This window comes from Petaurus breviceps, unplaced genomic scaffold (assembly GCF_028583685.1).
Source record: "Petaurus breviceps papuanus isolate PSGF00001 unplaced genomic scaffold, PetGlider_PUasm1.0 139, whole genome shotgun sequence".
In the NCBI taxonomy this organism is placed as follows: Eukaryota; Metazoa; Chordata; class Mammalia; order Diprotodontia; family Petauridae; genus Petaurus; species Petaurus breviceps.
The window spans coordinates 12,555,473-12,577,699 of NW_027185697.1; the positions used below are offsets into that span (position 1 = coordinate 12,555,473).

Below are 22,227 nucleotides of genomic sequence, written 5' to 3' on the forward strand. Positions count from 1 at the left end.
GTTGGTTATTTTGTGCAACACTTTTTCCTTTCTTTCTCTTTGCTTTATTCTTTTATAAGGGATATAAAAACAAAAGATATAAATTATTTAAAAGAGGGGGCTCCTGGCAGACAAGGCTCCCAAATATCACCTGGCCTCCCAGCCCTACTAAAGGCTTTGGTTCAAGTTCAAGTCTCCCCACCCCCACACCCAGTTCTAAGCTCATGAGTAAGTGCTCCTTGTTCTTTCTTTAAGGACTAAACAAAATGATCTACAAGTCCCTCCCAGCTCTGAAGTCTTCCCATCCCATGTGCCTACAGTAGGGCTGTGGCAGGGGGCTGTCACAGAGGTATGCTCTGCCACTTTGAGGGACCAGCAGCCTGGCTCTAATGAAGGGCCCCCCACAAAGATGCATTCACAGCCTGTCCTAGGGCTTGTCACATGGGCCAGATGCGTCCCTGGCTGGAGCCCATCTCCAACCTTTCTTCCCTGGCCAGAGTGTCTTTACCCTGTAATTAAGAATCTAATTCCAATGGTCATGACCTCACACCTGTCAAGAAAGAGGCAGACACCCCTGTGCTGCCAGCCTATGCGCTATGCCATGGTGCCAAGAGCCAGGTGCCCACTCCAGCAGTAGCAGGGGAGCAGAGGCAGGGGCCCAGCCTGGCATGGTCAGCTAAAGAACCTGACAATCCACCTCCCACACCTACAGTATCCACCTGACTCTCTAGACCTGTGAAGGCTGCCCATAGGTAAGAGAACAAAGTACAACCAGTCAGACCACAGACTAGAGCTGGGTTCTTAAATCACTAGAGGGTATAATCTCCTGGCTGGAAGGGACCATCTAATGGCCCAACCCCCTCGTTTAGCAGCATAGGTAACTGAGGTCTATCGAGTGTAAGCAAGCTGCCTAAAGTCCCATGAAAGCAAGTGGAAGACATAGGATTTGAATTCAGGTTGCTTGGGTGACCTTAGGGAAATCCCCTGCTAAGACTCCAGTGCCCCAAAGTGCGCTTCCTCCCCAGAATCTGCAGCAGAATGGCTAGCAGGCTGACCTTTGAGTCAAGAAGAAAACCTGGGGTCAAATGCTGCTTTGTCACATACGAGCTGTGTGAGCAGGGACAAACCACTTAGCCTTTCTAGACCTGGCTTCACTCTCGTAAGGATCATATGAATGTAATGGAATCCTTCTCTTTTCCTGGAGTAGCCCTCCCCTTCTGTCTGTCCAATGAAATATTTCTCTGTCTTCAAGGCCCAGCTTAGATTCCGTACTCCCTCCTCCTGGAAGCCTTCCCCAAACCTTTTGACCACTGATAGATAACAAAGACCCAAGACACAATGAGAAGATTATGAAAAATGAGCAGTCTCTAGGGACGTTTCCAAAGGCCCCTCAAAGCTGTTCACGCCTCAATCCCTGAACTCTGAGACTTCAGCTTAAGTGTCAAAATATATGTAATTTATTAACCATTATTAACCAAGAGAAAAACCAAGAGGGTTATGCTCAAGAAAGGACAGAGGATGTCCCAAGCAGGTCCCAGATAAACAGGATCCAAGCACTTCAGGCATCCTGTTTGCACTGTGCCCTGAAACATTACAGGGCCTCCTCAAGGAGATCCATGATCATGCAAAAGAAAAAGGCCTAATGATCCACCCAGGAAAAGTCAGAGATGGACAACACCCACGGTCTGTCCAGACTACAATAAGCCATGGACAACACCCATGGTCTCTCCAGACTACAATAAGCCATGGACAACACCCACGGTCTGTCCAGACTACAATAAGCCAGAATTGGACCCTAAAAAAGATCCATGGGGTGGATCCAGAACAGAATAAGATAAAAGGAGCTGAAGAGGATTTGGGAAATTGCCCCGTGCATTTAATCATCCCAAGCTGCTTCCTAGAACATGTTCAAGTTCACGTATTCACAGGAACATTCAAGGACACACACACACACACACTCAATCAGCTTTCTAATACAAATATTCTCCTGGCAATGCTGCAGAGATGCAAATTCTGAAACATTGTGATCACTAAGGAATCAGTCGCAACTTGATTTGACCCAAAGGGCAATGGCTATGCACAGCAGGCAAAAGGAATAGCATTCATAAGGAGTGTGCTGGTGTTTAACAACCAGCTCTTGGGAGGGGGCGGAATGTAAGTATGACACACAAATTTAAGGTGCATTACTGACTTTTTCTCCATTGTTTTCTTAAGTTTGGACAATCAAAGAAACAGTAAGTTAAGTTCTGATTTGTAGTGTTTGCTGATTTTCACAGTATAAATGGTCACACTGAAAATTAATTTCGCACTGAAAAATAAGCTCAGACAATAGGTACCAGCTGGCTTCATGTCACCCTGGCTGGTTGCATAGTAGGATCAGGGGATATGAGAAGTGGGCAAAGCAGTGGTTCCCACAGAATGTAAGGAACACATTTGACATGTTGAATGGATCCTCCATAAAAGATTCGTGGGAGAATGTGAACAAGAATTGTACAGGATGGGGAGGCACGGATGGGTTGTGATTAGCACAGAGGGAGGGAATATCTCCAGGAGATCACAGAGCCATTATAGTCATGAAGTACTTGAAGGCCAGGACAGCCAGTAGGAATTTGTCAAGACTGGCCTCCAGCTAACTCCACAGGCACAGAACACCAAAAGCTATGTAATCCAACACAGAACTAAACAAGATTTCCCTTTCTAAAACTCCCACAGTCATTCAGTTTCCACTTGAAGACTCCCAATCATGAAGAACCCTGGATCTTTGGAGGGAGAACATTCCATTTTTGTATAGGTCTAATTAAAACCTAAAATTTGCCTCTTTGCAACTTCTATCCACTGCTTTTCACAAAATGTAGCACTCTGGGGCCAAGTGGAATAAGTTCAAGATAGATACCATGTTCCTCTCCTCCCCATCTTCTTTTCTCCCAGCTCCTTTGAGAATTCTCATACTTCATGGGCTCTAGTCTTCTCATCATCCCGACTGCCTTCTTCTGGACACTTATCAATGTCCTTACCTAAAATATGGCAACTAGACCTGACCCTAGGAGTCCAGTATGGTCTGAGCAAGGCAACAGATCATCACCTGCCCAGTCCTGGTCACTGGGCCTCCACTAATGACACCTAGTCATATTACACTGTGGACTCATAGTGAGCTTACAATCCATTAAATCCCCTAGACCTTTTTCAGCTACCCTGAACCTGTTGTACTTTGTATTTGTGGAGACACATCCAAGTAAAAGACTTTTCACATTTATCTCTATTAAATTTCATCTTACTAAATTCAGCCCAGTGTTCTATGATGTTAAGACCTCTTTGGGATACTAATTCTGTCAACCACTGTGGTAGCCAGGCTGCCCAGCTTGATGTCATCTGCAAATGCAACAAATAAGACATCAATACTTTCATCCAAGTCACGGATAAAAATGCCAACTAGCACAGAGCTAAGGAGAAGTCCCATGGATGCCCTACTAGGGACCTCCCATGGGCTAAAATGAAACCATTACTCTTTGAGTCCAGTCATATACCCAAGTGTACCAATATCTAGGCACAGCTCTCCACTTTGTCCACAAGCATTACATGATAGACTGCCCAATGCTTTGCTGGAATTGATTCAAATGGCATCTATCTGGGATGGCTGGTTCTTGAGGAAACCATGCAAGCATCTCCTTATCTGGTTTTTGTTTTTAGATTTTAAATTTTTTTCTGATTACTTATAAAAACAATATTCTCTCTCCCTTTTTTCCCCCTCCTTGAGAAAGCAAGCAATTTGATCATCCATGTGCAGTCATACAAAATAAATTTCCAAATTAGCCATGTTGTATAAGAAAACATAGAATAAAAACAACAACCAAGAAAAATAAAGTTAAAAAAAGTATTCCTTGATCTGTATTCAGAATCTATCAGTTCTTTCTCTGGAGGTGGATAGCATTTTTCATCATAAGTCCTTTAGAATTGTCCTGGATCACTGTATTACTAAGAATAGCTAAGTCATTCACAGTTGCTTGTCATACAATATTGCTGTTGTTGCTATACAATATTCTCTTGGTTTTGCTAACTTCACTTTGCATCAATTCATGTAAATCTTCCTGGGTTTTTCTGAAATCTTTTTTTTTCCTTTTTGGAGGGAGGAGGGCAGGGCATTTGGGGTTAAGTGACTTGCCCAAGGTCACATGGCTAGTAAGTGTTAGGTGTCAGAGGCTGGATTTGAACTTAGGTCCTCCTGACCCCAAAGGCCAGTGCTCTATTCACTGCGCCACCTAACCGCCCTGAAATCATCATTTCTGGAAGCACAATGGCATTCCATCCCAATCATGCACTACAACTTGTTCAGCCATTCCCCAGTTGACAGGCATCCCTTCAATTTTTAATTCTTTGCCTCCACAAAAGAGCTGCTATAAATATTTTTGCACATATGGGTCCTTTTCCTTTTATTTGTTTCGTTTTTTTTTTTTTTAATCTCTTTGGCATACTGAAATGGTAATGGGAACTTGAAAATCTTCCTAGTCCTTAATAGGCCAAATGTAATCACATGGAGCCTGTGGTGGGAGGAGCTTGCAGAATAAGTAGAGCAGAGCCCAGAGGAAGCTGGGAGTGAGAGCAGTTAGTTCAGTAGGAGAGAGAGGGCACAAGCAAGGAGACAGCTAGGCTTGTGAGTATTTGGTTGTGGGAAGGCTTTGGGATGATGTTGCCCCCCCCCCCCGCTGTGTTATGGTATATTAACTTCTCTGTTGCTATGATGGATTTGGTTTTCTGGTATTGGGATTTGACTTTTTGGCATCTGAATAAATGTTTTGGTTCTGTCTTCTATATGGAGAGTCTGTTGTATTTTGCAATTCAGAATGAAACTAGCATATTCATAGTCACCATCAGTGTTGTGAATATTACCTTGGCAATACACATACAGACCTAGTAAAAGTATTTCTGGGCCAAACTGTACAGTTTTTATAGTTCCAAATTGGGAACTATATTCCTTATTATATTTATATTAATATATAAATATAATATATAATAATCCCTATTATATTTATATTTATATATATCCTTCGGGCATAGTTCCAAATTGGGTCAGTTTACAACTCCACCAACAGTACATTAGTGTCCCAGTTTTTCCACATTCCCACCAAAATTTGTCATTTTCTTTTTTCCATCATATTAACCAATCTGATAGGTGTGAGGTAGCACTTCACAGTTGTTTTAATTTGTATTTCTCTAATCAATAGTGTTTTAGGGCATTTTTTCACAGGACTATAGATAGCTTTGATTTCTTCTGAAAACTGTCTGTTCATATCCTTTGACCATATATCAACTGGGGAATGACTCAAATTCTTAAATATTTGATTCAATTCTCTCTATGTTTGAGAAATAAGGCCTTTATCAGAGAAATGTATTATAAAATCCCATCTCCCCCCTCACCCATCCAGTTTTCTTCTTTCTTTTTAATCTTGGTTATACTGGTTTTGTTTGTACAAACCCTTTTTAATTTGATGTAATCATAATCATCCTTTTTACTTCCCATAAGTAAAATGTCTTTTTCCCAAGACAGAATCCCAAGTATTTTATATTGTCTACAATTATTTTAAAATGAAATTTCTTATTCTATCTCTTCCTGCTGGACTTTGTTGATAATACATGGAAACACTGATGATTTATGTTGGTTTATTTTATATTCTGCAACTTTGCTGAAGTTATTAATTATTTCAACTATTTGAAATAGTTGAAACTACCTTCTGACAGGTAAGACATCCCACGCCCTTCTAATTTGCTTATATCACCCTTTATATCTAAATGATGTACCCATTTTGACTTTGTCTCAGTATACAGAGTGAGATGTTGGTTTATGCCTAGTTTCTGCCAAACTGCTTTCTAGTTTTCCCAGCAGTTTTTTGTCAGATAGTGATTTCTTCCCCCAGAATCTTTGATCTTTGGGTTTGTTGAATACTAGATTACTGTTATCATTTACTACTGTGTCTTATGTATCTAATCTATTCCAGTGACCCATCATTCTATTTCCTAGTCAGTGCCAGATTGCTTTGATGATTACTGCTCTGAAATATAGTTTGAGATCTGGTACAGCTAAACCATGTTCCTTCACATTTTTTTTTCATTTATTCCCTCTATTCTTGACCTTTTACTCCTCCAGATAAATTTTGTTGTTTTTTCTGGCTCTATAAACATTTGGTAGTTTGATTGGCATGTCAATGAATAAGTGAATTAATTTACGTAGAATTGTCATTTTTATTGTGTTAGCTTGGCCTATCCATGAGCAATTAATATTTTTCCAATTGTTTAGATCTGACTTGTTTGAAAAGTGTTTTGTAATTGTGTTCAAATAATTCCTGGGTTTGTTTTACAGGCAGAAACCCAAGTATTTTATATTATCTACAATTATTTTTAAATGGAATTTCTCATTCTATATCTTTCTGTTGGACACTGTTGATAAGACATGGAAATGTTGATGACTTATGTGGGCTTATTTTATATCCTACAACTTTGCTTAAGTTATTAATTATTTCAACTAGTTTTTTAGTTGATTCTCTAAGTATACCATCCCGTTATCTGCAAAAAGTAGTACTTTTGTTTCCTCATTGCCTATTCTAATTCCTTCGATTCCTTTTTCTTTTCTCACTGCTATAGCTACCATTTCTAATATAATATTGAATAATAGTGGTGATAATGAGCATCCTTGTTTCATCTCTGATGTTATTTGGAAGGCTCCTAGAGCTTATCCCCATTGTACAAAAGGCTTGCTGATCGTTTTAGATAAATACCACTTATCATTTTTAGGAAAGCTCCATTTATTCTTGTGCTCTCTGAATGTTTTTTTTTTTTTTTGATAGGAATGGGTGTTGTATTTTGTCAAAAGCTTTTTCTGCAACTCTTGAGATAATCATATGATTTGTTTTGGCTTTGTTATTGATATGGGTCAATTATGATGATAGTTTTCCCAATATAGAACTAGTGCTGCATTCCTGGTAGAAATTCCACCTAGTCATAGTATATGATTATTTGTGACATATGGCTATAATTCCTTGCTAATTTTTTACTTAAAATTTTTGCACCAATATTCATTAGGGAAATTAGTCTACAATTTTCTTTCTCTGTTTTTGCTCTTCCTGGTTTAGATATCAGTACCATATTTGTCATAAAAGGAATCTGGTAGGACGCCTTTGCCTATTTTTCTGAATAATTTATACATTGTTAGAATTAATTATTTTTTAAATGTTTGGTAGAATTCACTTGTGAATTCATCTGGTACTGAGGATTTTTTCTTAGGGTGCTTATTTATGGCTTGTTCAATTTCATTTTCTAAGGTATTTAACTCTTCTGTTAATCTGGACAATTTGTATTTTGTCAAGTATTCATTTCACTTAGATTGTCGGATTTATTAGCATCTAATTGGGCAAAATAGCTCCTAATAATTGCTTTGATTTCCTCTTCATTGGTGGTCAACTCACCCTTTTCATTTTTATACTGGTAATTTGGTCTTTTTTTTTTAATGAAATTAACCAATAGTTTATTTCAAAAGTTTATTTATTAAATTAACCAATAGTTTATTATGGGTTTCCCTCCCCATAAAACCAGCTCCTAATTGTATTTATTAGTTCAATGGTCTACTTTTAATTTTATTCATTTCTCCTTTGATTTTCAGGATCTCCAATTGAGAAAATTGAGGGAATTTGGGGGATTAAGACAACTGGTTAATTATGGGAACTGAGTGAACCACACTGACTCCATCTTGTGACCCAATTCTGGAGATAACTCAGTTCCTTTTCTATTCAATTATAGGTCTAGTCCAACTTCTATCTTGTGAGAAAACTCTATCCAGTTGTGGGAATTGGGAGAAAAATTTATTATCTTGTTTGAAGTCAGTCCTGAGTAGGCACTGGGAGAAACTGCACTACCTCTACCTGCTATTTAGAGACCCTTAATTAAGGACCTCAGTTATGCTGACCAGAAACCCAGTCAGATCCAAAGACTGATGCAAGGAGTTTTCTCAAAATTGTACACCTCAAGAAACTCATATGTCTTATTTGAAAAATGGCCCTATACTGATCAATCAGTTACTGTTTTCATGTTCTTTGATTATTTATCTATTTATCAATTCTTAGGGGGAATGGGACACCTCTTTTTCTGAATTCCAGGAATTGTATCTGTTTACTCTCCCTTTCCCAATATGGAAAAGTTCCTAATATCTCATCTAATTAGAAATCAGATTACCTAATATTGTACTGTTTTCTTTTAATTAACTGGCTTTATTTGATTGTTTTTGGTGTATAAATGTCTGTCTTCCCTTGTATTCAGGGTCCAGGCCTAAGCTGATGAGGTCTGATACTGGTTTGCTGGGAAATTGCCATGCATTGCCTAATAAATTGATACACTCAGATCAAACCTTTTTTCCTCATTTCATCTGCCACACAATTTGGTATTTGATTGGGAATTTTTAATGTGCTCTTTTTTTAGTTGTAAGCCCAATTCACTGATCTGCTCTTTCTCTGTTTTACTGATATAATTGTTTAGAAATATAAAATTTCCCCTAAGTACTGCTTTGGCTGCATCACAAACATTTTGGCATATTGTCTCATTATTGTCATTTTCTTTAATGCAATTATTGATTCTTTCTATGACTTGTTTTTTGACTCATTCATTCTTTAGGATTAGATTATTTAGTTTCTAAGTAATTTTAAATTTATGTTTCCATAGTCCTTTATAGAATGTAATTTTTATTGCATTATCATCTGAAAAGGATGCATTTAATATTACTGTTTTTCTGCATTTGATTGTGAGGTTTTTATGCCCTAATACATGGTTAATTTTTGTGTAGATGCCATGTACTGCTGAGAAAAAGATATGCCTCTTTCTATCCCCATTCAATTTTTTTCCAGAGTTCTATTATATCTAACATTTCTAAACTTCTATTCCTTTCCTTAACTTCTTTCTTGTTTATTTTTTGGTTAAATTTATCTTCTGAGAGGGAAAAATTGAGGTTCCCCTACTAGTATAATTTTACTGTCTATTTCCTCCTGTAACTCATTTAACTTTTCCTTTAAAAATTTGGAGGCTATACCATTTGGTACATATATGTTTAGTATTGACATTGCTTCATTGTCTATGGTACCTTTTAGCAAAATGTAGTTTCCCTGATGATCACTTTTAATTAGGTTTCTTTTTGTTCTTCCTTTGAAATCATGATTGCTACCCCTGCTTTTTTTTTTACTTCAGCTGAAACATAATAGATTTTGCTCCAGTCCCTTACCTTTACTCTGTGTGTGTCTCTGCTTCAAGTATGTTTCTGTAATGAACTTATTTGATTCTAGTTTTTAATCTACTCTGCTTTTTCTTTTTACGAGTGAGTTCATCCTATTCACATTTACTGTTATGATTACTACCTGTGTATTCCCCTCCATCCTATCTCTCCCCCATTTATCCTTCTCTCTCTCTTCTTTAACGGTTTCTCCTCAAAAGTCTGCTTTGCTTCTGACCACTGCCTCCCCCAATCTTCTATCACCCCACCCATCACCATCCCCTCCTACTTTCCTATATAAGATAGAGTCCTATATTCAAGTGAGTGTGTATGTTATTCCCTCTCTGAGTCAATTCTTTTTTTTTTTAAAAGCAATCGGGGTTAAGTAACTTGCTCAAGGTTACACGGCCAGTTATTATTTCTGGGTGTGGTGCTGAGTATCTGAGCCCAGATTTGATCCAGGTCATCCCAACACTGGAGCCGGTGCTCTTACTTGCTGAGCCACCTGGGTGCCCCTAAGCAATTGGGGTTAAGTAACTTGCTCAAGGTTACACAGCCAGGTGTTTCTGGGTGGGTGTTAAGTGTTTGAGCCCGGGATTCGATCTCCAGGTCTTCTCAACACTGGAACTGGTGCTCTTACTCGCTGTGCTACCTGGCCACCCCCTCTGAGTCAATTCTAATGAGAGTAAGGTTCAAGCATTATCTGCCACCACCACCCCATGGTCCCCTCCATTGTAAAAGCTCTTTCTTTCATACCTCTCTTATGTGAGATAATTTACCCCATTCTACCTCTCCCTTCGCATTCCTCTTTCTCACCTCTTAATTTTATTCTTCTGAAATCATTCCACTACGGTCAACACACACCCATGTCCTCTGTCTATTCCTTCTATACTCCTGTATCCTACTTCTAACTGTCCTAATAATGATAAAATTCTTAGGAGTTACATATATTGTCTTCCCATGGAATGTAAATGGAATGTAAACAGTTTAACTTTATTGAATCCCTTATGATTTCTCTTCCCTGTTTCCCTTTTTATGCTTCTCTTGAATCATGTATTTGAAAGACAATTTTTTTCTATTCAGCTTTGATCTTTTCATCAGGAATGCTTGAAGAATTATACTCAGTTTTGCTGGGTAGGTTATTCTTGGTTGTAATCGTAGATCCTTTGCCCTCCAGAATACCACATTCCAAGGCTTCCAAGCTTTTAATATAGAAGTTGCTAATTTTTTTGTGATCCTATGATATTTAAATTGTTTCTATCTGGCTGCCTGCAATTTTCTCCTTGACCCAGGAGCTCTGGAATTTGGCTAAAATATCCCTGGGAGTTTTCATTTTGGGATTTCTTTTAGGAGATGATCAGTGGATTCTTTCAATTTCTATTTTATCCTCTGATTCTAGGACATCAGGGCAGTTTTTCTTGATAATTTCTTTAAAGATGATGTCTAGGCACTTTTAAAAAAAAATTATGGCTTTCAGGTAGTCCAATAATTCTTAAATTATCTCCCCTGGGTTGATTTTCCAGGTCAGTTCTTCCAATGAGATATTTCACATTTTCTTCTTTTTTTTTTTTCATTCTTTTGACTTTGTTTCATTTTTTCTTAAAGTCTTATGGAGTTATTAGCTTTCACTTGCCCACTTCTAATCTTTATGGAATTATTTTCTTCAGCGAGTTTTTGTACCTCCTTTTCCATATGGTCGATTCTGCTTTTTAAGGAGTTCTCTTAGGTGGGTTTTTGTGCCTTTTTTTAAAAACCATTTGGCCTATTCTGTTTTTTCTTCAGTAGCTTTGTACCTCCTTTACCTCTTTTCATAATTTTCTTGCATCAGTCTCATTTCTTTTCCCAATTTCCCACCCTACCTCTCTTATTTGAGTCTTAAAATTCTTTTTGAGATCTTCCAAGAATTCTTTTTGGGTATATGACCAATACACTTAAAAAAAAAAAGTTTTGCATGTAGCTGTTTTGACTTCATTGTCTTCTTCTGAGTTTTTATCTTGATCTTCTCTATCACCACAGCAACTTTCTATAGTCAAGTTCTTTTTATGTTGTTTGCTCACTTTTTCACATTATTTATTGACTTATCACTTTACATTAAAGTTGGCTTTGCTCCCAAGGTGGAAGGTGCACTGTCCCAAGCTACAGATTTTTCCTGTCTCTGTTTTCTGAGCTAGCTCGGGGTGAGGGGGAGGGGGGCAGTGGGGGTCTATAGGTTTTTGGTTCCTCCAACGGAGTATGATCTAAGGAACAACCACAAGTATTCTTCTCTTCCCTGGAACTGTGACCAGGGCCCCTGCCCCCTTGTGGTTGCAAATGCTAGTGAGCTAGTGATCCTTTTAGCTCTAGGACTGCAACCCAGAACTGCAGATAGGTAAAGAAACAGATTCCTGCCCCCAGTGCCAGCAAAGGGACCCCTGTAACCTCCTTCTGACTCACTGTCCAACCCCCTTACTGTCTGTGGGCTGAGAGCTCCCAAAGCTGCTGTTGATACTGATAAACTGCCTCTGAGGTCATCTACTCCCACTGTGGCATGGCCTGCACTGCATGGTCTATGCAGGGCTCCAGGTCCAACCACCACCCTACTGAGACAGACCTTTCCTGCCAACCTCCTAAGTTGTCTGGGCTGTAAAATTGTTCCATCCCAACCTTCTGTTGGTTCCACCACTCCAGAATTCAGCCTGAGGCACTATTTTAAAGTTGACTAGAGGGGAACTTGAGAGAGCTTGGGCAAGTCCCTGCCTTTACTCCACCATCTTGACTCTGCCTCCTGGCATCTTTTCTAAAGACTTGTATATCATTCGCTCAATACTGTGCTCTAGAATTTTGCAGGAATAGCTTCATAGGCCCAGGGGCTCAGAGATCCAGTGCTAGAAGAGGCCCAGTTTTAGCCCAGCCCAGTTCTTTTACAGATGAAAAGACTGAGTCCCAGACAGATCAAAGGACTTGCCCCAGACCACAGCAGGGACAGAGTTGGGATTTAAACCCAATCCTTCTAAGACCAAATCCTGCCCTCCACCCATTGCATCCTACTACACACCTGTAAGTCAATCACAGACTGTAGCTGTCAGACTCTACTCTCCTCTTTTGGACAATTGTGTTAGCAGTGTGGGTCCTCGCTGCAGGGAGGTCAACAAAACTTTCATTTCTGCAATGTTCCTAGTAATGTCTGGTCTCTACAATTCTTTTTTTTTTTTTACTTTATCAAATGCTTTATTAACTTCTAGTTTACATCATTCATTTCCACAAGATTTTGAGTTACAAATTTTCTCCCCATTTTTCCCCTACCCACACCGCCCCAAAACAGCAATCCCACTGGATATCCCCTCCTCCAATCTGCTCTCTCCCATATCTTCCCCCATCCTCCCTCTGATTTTCCAGTAGGGCATGGTGGATCTCTATGCCCCAGTGCCTGTATATCTTATTTCCCAGTTACATGTAACATAATATAATAATAGTCTGTGTGTGTGTATATAAATATATATATACATATATATAATTTGATTTTAAAACTTTGAATTCCAGATTCATTCTCTTCCTCCCTTGTCACCCACCCTTACTGGGAAGATAAGCAATTCAATATAGGTTGTACATGTATAGCTATGCAAAACATTTTCATAGTGGATATATTGTAAAAGACTGACATATATTTCCCTCATCCTATCCCACCTCCCACTTGTTCTATTCTCTACTTTAATCCCATCCCTTTTCAAAAATGGGTGCTTCCAACTTCCCTCCCCCCTAGCCTGCCCTCACTTCCATCATCCCCCCTCTCATCCCCTTCCCCCCTACTCTCCTGTAGGATGAGATACCCTATTTAGTGTGTATGTCATTCCCTCCCTAAGCCAAATTCAATGAGAGTAAGATTGACCCATTCCCTTTTGCCTTCCTGTTCTTCCCCTCCATTGTAATCATTTTCCCTTGCCTCTTCTATATTCTGTCTCTCCCCATCTCCTCTCATTATATTCCTCTCTCACCTCTTAATTTCACCTTTTAAGTATCATCCCTTCCTATTAAATTGGTCCTGTGCCCTCTATGTATACCTGTACACATATATAAACACACTCACATATGTATTCATATGCCCATATACCCTCCTATATAGACATGTGTATATATACACACACACACACACACACACACACACACACACATTTCTATTCCATTTAACTATTCTCATACTGAGAAAAGTTTGTTAAGTTACAATTATCATTTTTCCATGTAGGAATGTAAATAGTTCAACTTTGATAAGTTCCTTATGATTTCTTTTCCCTGTTTATCTTCTCATGCTTCTCTTGCTTCTTGTATCTGGATGTCAAATTTTCTATTCAACTCTGGTTATTTTATCAAGAATGCTTGAAAGTCCTCTATTCCACTGAATGACCATATTTTCCCCTGAAACATGATACTCAGTTTTGCTGGGTAGGTGATTCTTGGTTTTAATCCTGGCTCCTTTGACCTCCGGAATATCATATTCCAAGCCCTTTGATCCCTCAGTGTAGAAGCTGCCAGATCCTGAGTTATCCTGATTGTGTTTCTACAATATTCAAATTGTTTCTTTCTGGCTTCCTGTAATATTTTCTCCTTGATCTGGGAACTCCAGAACCTGGCTATAATATTACTAGGAGTTTTCTTTTGGGGATCTTTTTCAGGAGGTGATTGGTGGAACCCTCTAGTTCTAAAACATCGGGGCAGTTTTCCTTGAGAATTTCTTGAAGGATAATTTCTAGGTTCTTTTTTTGATCATAGCTTTCAGGTAGTCCAATAATTTTTAAATTATTTCTCCTGGATCTATTTTCCAGGTCAGTGGTTTTTCCAATGAGATATTTCACAGTGCCTTCTATTTTTTCATTTGTTTGGATCTGTTTAATAGTATCTTGATTTCTCGTAAAGTCACTAGCTTCCATTTGCTCTAATCTAATTCTGAAGGAATGATTCTCTTCCGTGAGCTTTTGAGATTTTTTTCCCATCTGGCAAATTTGGCTATTTAAGGCATTCTTCTCCTCATTGCCTTTTTGAGTCTCTTTTCCCATTTGAGTTAGTCTATTTTTTAATGTGTTATTTTCTTCAGTCAGGATATTGACACCCATTTCATAATTTTCTTGCATCGTTATCATTTCTCTTCCCAATTTTTCCTCAACTTCTCTTATTTGGTTTTCAAAATCCTTCTTAAGGTACTCTATGGCCTATCACCAGCTCATATTTTTCTTGGAAGCTTTTGGTGCAGGAGTTCTGACTTTGTTGTCTTCCTCCTGTTCCATGCTTTGATCCTTTTTGTTCCCAAAATAGGAGTGTAAAGTTGGATTGCTCTGCTTGCTTTGCTTGCTCACGTTGCCACTCAATTACTTGACTTTTGAGCTTTTTTGCCACAGTAAGACTCTGCTACCAGACAGGGGAGCTTTGTACCAAAAGGCTGGGGTTTTCACAGCTGTTGGAGCTTTTAGTTGGGTGCCCTCTCTGAGCTTCCACATGCTCTGGCAAGCTGGTCATGCACCCCAGGACCTCCACCCTAGACAGTCATCCAGATCCAAGCAGGTTAAAGCAAGAGTGATTACCCCTCAGACTGATTGCTTGGTCCCCCTACAATCTGCAAGCCAGGAGCTGAAGCTGCCACATGGCAGTGGCTGCATGGCCAAGGAGTCTCAGCAGCTTTTCCCTCTAGGGATTAAAGGCCGGACCACACTCCTGAACTACTGGATCCCAAAGTCCACACTGCACTGACCTCTCACTTTGTCCTTAGCATCTATGTGTTGATAATTCTGGAAACCACCACAGCTGCTGGTGATCTGAAGTCCCTCCAGCCAGCAACTGGTTGTGGCCACCCTGAGGCTAAAACCTTGGCCTCGTGCGGGGTTGGGCTCGGCTCCCAGAGTGCTGTGCTGGCCCCTTCCTGCTGGCCTGCTGGACTGTCTTCAGCAGGAGGTTAGCTTTTCTCTATCATTTTGTGGGTTCTGTAGCTCCAAAGTTTGTCTAGAGTCATTTTTTACATGAACTGGAGGAGGTGGAAGCCAGAGCTGTCTGGAAGTCCTGTTTCTACTCAGCCATCTTGTCTCTACAATTCTTAAATCTGTAGTTTCTTATTATGTGTCTAAGGATATTTGCTTCTTAAATCTTGCAATTATAATAATTAGCTTTATTTCCTCTAAGGAAAGTAAACAAATTAATTCTGTTTGCTCTAGAATAAGAGAGGAACAACTGGACCTCTACCCATTCAGACAGGCACCTTCTCTACAACTCTCAGAGCTGCCCAGGGCATATGAGGTTAAGCAACATGTCCTTAAGGGTCACATGGCCAGGAGCAGTCACAAGCAGGATGTGACCCTGAGTCTTCCTGACTACAAGGCCCATCTTCCCTCCTCACTGTGTCTCCTGCTATAGAAAATCTACATACACGTACATATTCACCCAGTGTACATATTTACATAATACTGGGTTTACTTACTATATAAGTAGGGCCTTTTATGTATGAGATGCTTCTTTCCCTTTCCCCATGGAATCGGGGTTAGCATTTCACATATAGACTCCTAAGGGAAAAAAACCCTAACCAGTTCAAGGAGGGTTTTGATACCTACTTAGAGGAGCAATCCATGGCTGTTCTCCCAGAATTTGCCAGATGACTGACACACATTCCATAAGAATTGTTAGTCCCTTGGTTTTTGCTTTCATCTCTAAACCCAGTTGAGTAGGTCTCTCCCTTTTGCCAATACTAACTCCATAAAGTATCCATCTGAGCCCAAATGGCCCCAGGGCACTAGGCATCATTGAGGAGACCACCCCAAATCTCTCTTGCTAACTAGCCTTCAGGAAATTCAGAAATGTCTCACTTCTATCCTCTCATTCCCAGTTACTGTACTCAATGATCCTGAAGCCTAGGTCTGGAATTTGAGGCAACATGGTAATGTGGAAAGAGACCCATCTCTAGTGCTTCCCACTTGTGTGACTTTGGGCCACTCCAGGCCTCAGTTTCCTCATCTGTAAAATGAACGGGCTAGACTAGAGAGCTGAAATTCCTTCCAACACTAGCTCTGGGATCTTTTAATCCAATTCCTATCCCAGAACCCCCATTAAGAAGGGTATGCCCTTAGCCTATGTCAGAGAGGAGCCTTTTTCTTCTTAAGCAAAGAGGGAAATCTGAGAAGTCATCCTTGAAGCTACTGTACCATCTTAATCTGGGGGAAGCCAACATAGCATCACCCCAATCTGGATGCAAATTTAGAGGCCCACTGCAAACAGCTGCCAAGACTCTGCTCTAATAACTTTCCGTCAGACATAGGACCTAGAAAGGCATTAGTACCAAATGAAGGAATTGAAATGGGCAAGAGAAATTGATCAAGTCTATTTCAAATTCCTCCAGAGAACCTTCATTCTAATTGCTGCCACAAATGGCCCTAATTAAGTCCCTCCACTGGTACAGACCATAACCTACTAATGCTTTATAATCCTGTCTGACCCTTGTCCAGGTCCTCCCATAAAGTTCCCATGAAAGATTCATCCAGTGTACTGGAAGCCATCTTCTAAATCTCCACAGGAAGAAAGTACTCATGCAGTACCTGAGTTGTCCATCCATGGATCCCTCTCCCTGCAGCTACATAACCATTTCCCTGCCCCCAATTCCATGACTCCTGAATGATAACACTTCTCAAACACACTAAAAAAAAAAGGTCAGGGAGGCTAGGTGGAGCAGTGAATAGAGCACCGACCTTGGAGTCAGGAGGACCTGAGTTCAAACCTGACCTCAGACATTTAACACTTACTAGCTGTGTGACCTTGGACAAGTCACTTAACCCCAACTGCCCTGCCTTTCCCCCTCCAAAAAGAAAAAAAAAGACAAAATCTTTATATCCATACTGTTGAGCAGGAGAAAAAGCAGAAATCAAGTTGAATCATTTCTGGGGAGTGAAAAAGCAAGATCCTGCCCAGAGACAAAGAAATGATGCCTGCTGGTCCAAGATTTTTCTAGGGCTGGAAGAGAAGAAATCCCTGAGGAGGAACCTCTCTGGGAAAAGAGCCAATTACCTACCTCAGTGACAAAGAGCGTTCGGGGATCAATGATGTCCAGGAAATGCCGGAAGCGGCCATAGAAGGACGTCTGCAGGGAGGGAAGGGAAGAAGGAGAGAGATCAAAATGACTACTCCATGGACAATTTTTAAAAAATCCAACCAAAATCCCATCCACACTGAGCATCTGACAATGACCTCAAAGGTATGTATCTCACCAGAACTATGCCCTCTCACTTAGCGAGGGACAGCTCATGGGAGTTTGGGCCATTTCTGTAGCCTGCATGCAAGAGCGTGTGCAAATGAGTATACCAGCTACCTCTATCTACTTGAGCTCCCCAATTGTCCAGGTAACCCAGAAAAGCTGTATGAGGACTGGCTGTCTTAACGAAGATACAGAGTGGTTTGACGTACCAACAATCCTTTGTGTTGACCAAGAATAAACCCAGCTGGATGTGCAGAAAATCAGCAGCTCTGAAGCCAATTAAGCTCCTTCCAGCTTTGAAGCGGACCCTGAGCCATCTCAGGATGGACCATCTTATGGACCTTCCCGAGACATCCTTATCTTCAGAGACTCCCCTAACTGTTGTTTATGGGGCTCTCAGACACACCTTGTTTTATGGTTTTTGGAGGTGCCCCCTCATCTTATTGTTTATGCTCAAGCCTTGGGCTGTCAGGACTGTTTAGCGCCAAGAATGTCTTCTGATTTGGGTATCCCACCTGGGATTCCTCACCCCCCTGTTTCCTGGATCTCCCCCTCCCTTTGGGAATGGGGCTCCCTGCCTCATTCCTTTCTAGGACCTGCTCAATTCCTGCTCAGTTTCTCCCTAATTCCCAGCCTTCCTTTGCATGTATTTCTATACATACATACATACATTGCATGTGTGTATGTATGTGTGTATGTGTGCATGCTGGTCAACATTAGGCTAGCTGCCCCCTTTCCCATGTTTTACTTCTGATGGGGTACCTGGGGTCTAAACCAATTTGTAAAACCAGTTTGTACAATTGTAACTGCAATTTGTATTGTAAAATTGTAATCTGTGAAATCCCTTTCCCAGCCTCGGGCTCTGCCCCTTCCCCCATCTGCATTGCACTGGCCTAGGCAACACCTTGACTCCTTTGTTCTTACTTAATCTCTTCATGTCTCCTCAGGTCTGGCCCAAATCTCATCTAAACTGGTATCTATGCACTAAAGTCACAAGTTCCTCTCGGTCAGCTCTGACCTTTATCTATGCACTGAGGTCCCTTCCATCCGGTCAGCCCTGACAATGGCAGCCCTACCCTTTAAAAGTAAAAGCCTGTACCCCTCTTACTTGCAGGTCCCCTAAAGGACTCTTGCCCGCTTCTCATAGAAGCATAACAATAAATTTCTACAACTCTCACTCCAATTAAGCCTGAGACCTTGAATTCTTTCCAGATGCTATTGCAGGTTTTCTGGTCTTAGATAAGATCAGAATTCCTACTGAATCTAGAGGGAGCCATCCCTCATCACTTTCTTGCTTAATAAAAATTCTCTTTAATTTCACAGGCATTGTCTTCCTCTGGCTTTTTTCCTTTAGGGAAAAGGGGGATTGGATCTTGAGAACTGGCCTTTGTATTCTCCAGGTATCTTCCCCCTTTGAGAGAAAGGAAAATCCAATTCCCCTAGAGAGAGTGTCTGCCTTGGTATACACCTGCTGAGGCCATATATCCATATATGAGCCTCAGCCTCCTCTAAAGACCTACCCTGAGCTTCTCCCATGCTGGTGAGAAGAAGAGATGGGAAGTATTTACCTCTGAGAACACCTGCCAAAGACTCTCACTGTCCCCCGCCCCCTCCACTCTGAGCAGCCAGAGCCCAAGCCATTGGGTGTCCGACACACACTAAATGCCATCTGCACCAAATCAAGTCAACGATGAAGCCCTTCCTTGGTGCCAGTTTCTGTGCTAAGCTCCCAGGGATCTCTGGTGGGTCTGTCAGTTTCTATGTTGGTGGGGAGGGGAAAAAGGAGGGAGGCCAGCCAAAGAAGAAAGGTAAAAAGGGAGAGCAGCAGCCTTGGAGATCCCACTGCCCCCTCCCACTGCCCCCTCCCCCTGCCTCTCCAGCTCCAGTTCCCCAACCTTTCCTTCCCCTTCCACACTAAATCCCTAGGTATAGCCTTTGCTCTTGGGCTCTAAAACACTGAAATTCCAAGGAGGAAGGTGAGGGCAGCCCCATTGTTCCAATATGCACAGTCCCTGGGGTGACTCCCATGCCCCCAGGCACCCAAGGATGCTGACCTCTCCAGTCTCACCTCCCTGGACCTCCCCAATGTCTCCTCCCTTCACTCAGGTCAGGCTGGACTCCTCATGATGCACTCGCCAAACACATCAGACCCACTCATTCCAAGGCAATCAGCTGCAGTGGTCATTGGGGTCAACAGATGCCTACACTGGGATGGAAAGGGGGCTAAGATCAGGGTCAGCAAATACTGGAACACGAGGGGGCTGGGATGGAGATCAGCAGAGGCTGAAGGGTAAGGGAACTGGGATCAGGGTCAGCAGCATCCTAGGTTCTGAACACAGGTCTTTCAGAATACAGATCTGTCACTGCCAGCTGCCTGGACCTCCCAGAGGCAGGCACTGCCAAGTCCATCCTGTAGGATGACAATAAGAACCCCCCCCTCCCAAGCCAAGGGCTCTCTCCCTTCTCTGAGGTCCAGCACGTGTGCTCTGTATGAAGCATCTGGAGACTCACAGAGGCAGGGACTTCTCTGCTTTAGTCTGTGAGCCGCGGCTCCCAGCATAGCAACTGCCACATAGGCACAGGGATTGGTCCTGTGATTTTACTGCTATAGGGAACTCCCAGAAAAGGAAACTCCCTCTGTCAATGCAGGTCTGCAGCTTTTCTGCAGTGGTTCATCTCAGAAGGTTGCCCAGAGCACCCAGAGGTGACTGTCCAGGGTCATGCAGCCAGGACAGGTCACACTTGAACCTGCATCTTCCTTGCTATTACTGTGCTGCCCAGCTCATAGTGGGTGCTCGATAAGTGGAGGGATTTAAGGTTTAAATATTGAACAAGTATTTAACTGATGATAAAAAGCAGTCAAATTTCCCCTGTGCAACAAGCAGATCGCTCATGCCTTGGAGTGCAGTAGAAAGAACCCTGACTCTGATGAGATGGCACAGGTCAGTGCCAGATCCTTAGAAGGCATTTAATCCAATTCCCATGGGAAACAGGAGCCTCCTCAGTTACAGACGGTCAGCCACCCTCAGCTTAAAATATCTCCAGTCACAGAGTGTTCTGGCCAAGGCTTTTATCTTTCAATTTGATCGACACTGATTGAATGCCCACTCTTTGTAAGGCAAAAGCCATCACAGTGACCAGAATAGAGGACTTAGAACCAGAAAAATGAATTCAAGTTCTGACACATATTAATTGTATGACCCTAGACAAAGTCCCAGGCAACTTTCTCAGACTAGAAATTACAAACGATCTGTCACAGTGGATAGAGTTTTCACCTTGGGGATTATCTACAGGAAAGGAAATTATAGATCCAAACCCTCCTCCCAAAAATTGGGTTTGGTATTAAAGACACAAAGAAAAAAGACCTCAACCTCAAAGAGGGCATGGTCTACATTTTCACTCTCAACTTGGCCTTTGCCTACTCAGGAAAGAGGAATTTCAGAGTTCTGGGAAAGAGCCAGAGGTTTTTGGCAAAAGGTCAAACCAGTGGCACTGGACTCCGGAGGTCAGAAAAACCTGAGCTCACATCCTCTCTCAGACACTTACAACCCGTGTGACCTTGAACAAGCCCCTTCACCTCCCCAGGCCTTAGTTTCCTCAGTTGTAAAATGAGAGTTAGACTTGGCCTCTGAAGTTCCTTCCAGCCCTGAATCCAGGATCTTGTGATACAAAAGCAGGCCCCTACCAGCCCCTAGATCCAATTCAGACATGGGGTCCTGGGGAACAGAGAAGGGAGGGCACCTGCAGAGAGGAGACCCAACAGACAAAGGGATTAGAAAGGACTTCTGAGTCTAAATTTCCAGCCCTTATCTCTACATAGAAGCAGCTCCCAAGTGATAGTCTCAAGGAAGAAAAAAATCAGAAGGAAAGAAAGGAAGAAAGTGAATCAGATGGTCAGTTAACAAGCTTTGTTAAAGGCTTCTGATGTGCCAGGTTCTGGGCTAAGGACAGGGGAATAAAGGAAGGGGACAGGGGAGAAGGGTGAGGAGACCAGGGAAGGGCCTTTTAAGTCCTGAGACAAGTTCAGTTACCCAGGCGCTGTTTGGCCTCCAGGCTCTTGGGAATCCTTTTCACACATCTCAAATGCCTCCTAACTGACAGCCCCCCCAAAGCAGTTCTCTTCTGCCCTCTGTAACCTCCCTTCCACCCCCATCCACCTCCCCTTTTCTTTTTTTTTTTCCTTCTCAGCAATAGCCTTTATGCTTCACCTGTTAGACTGAGCTAAACTTGCCTGCTGGCTCTCTTGAACACATGACCTTTCACCTCCTACCTGCTCACCTTTGCATAGGCTGAGCCCTTGGACTCCTCAGAATCCCTGGCTTCCTTCAAAGCCCGGCTTGTGCTCTCTCCCACAAGAGGCCTTTCTGGATCCCTCCCCAGCTGCTAATGCCTGCCCACTGAAATTACCTTGCATGTACTTTGAATAGATTCATATGTATCTGTGTTGGGGGGGGGGGTAGAGAGATTAATTTAAGGTTTACAGAGTACTTTCTTTGCACATATCATCTCATTCAACCCTCATTTCACAGTGGATAAAGCATCAGACCCATGGTCAGGAAGACCTGAAGTTTAAATCTGACCTCAGACACTAACTGGGTGACCCTGGGCAAGTCACTTAACCTCTGTTTGCCTCAGTTTCCTCCTCTGTAAAATGGGGATAATAACGTACCTCCCTCCCAGGTGGTGGAAAGGATCAAATGAGATAATTAAGCCCTTGGCACACAGTAAGCATTATCTAAATATTAGCTATTACAAGGCAAATGAGCAGTGACGACCATTTCAGATCATCTGAACTCCAATAAGGGCCAAA

The 22,227-nt window shown here is 41.7% G+C and overlaps 1 protein-coding gene across 1 annotated transcript in view; it reads right to left on the bottom strand.

The window, feature by feature from the left end:
• Positions 1–22,227, bottom strand: part of SFXN5 (sideroflexin 5) — a 224,289-nt gene that overhangs the window by 179,478 nt on the left and 22,584 nt on the right. Inside the window, exon 2 of the mRNA XM_069066620.1 lies at positions 17,235–17,303. Coding sequence (XP_068922721.1) covers positions 17,235–17,303 — 69 coding nt within the window. The remainder of the gene's footprint in view (positions 1–17,234; positions 17,304–22,227) is intronic.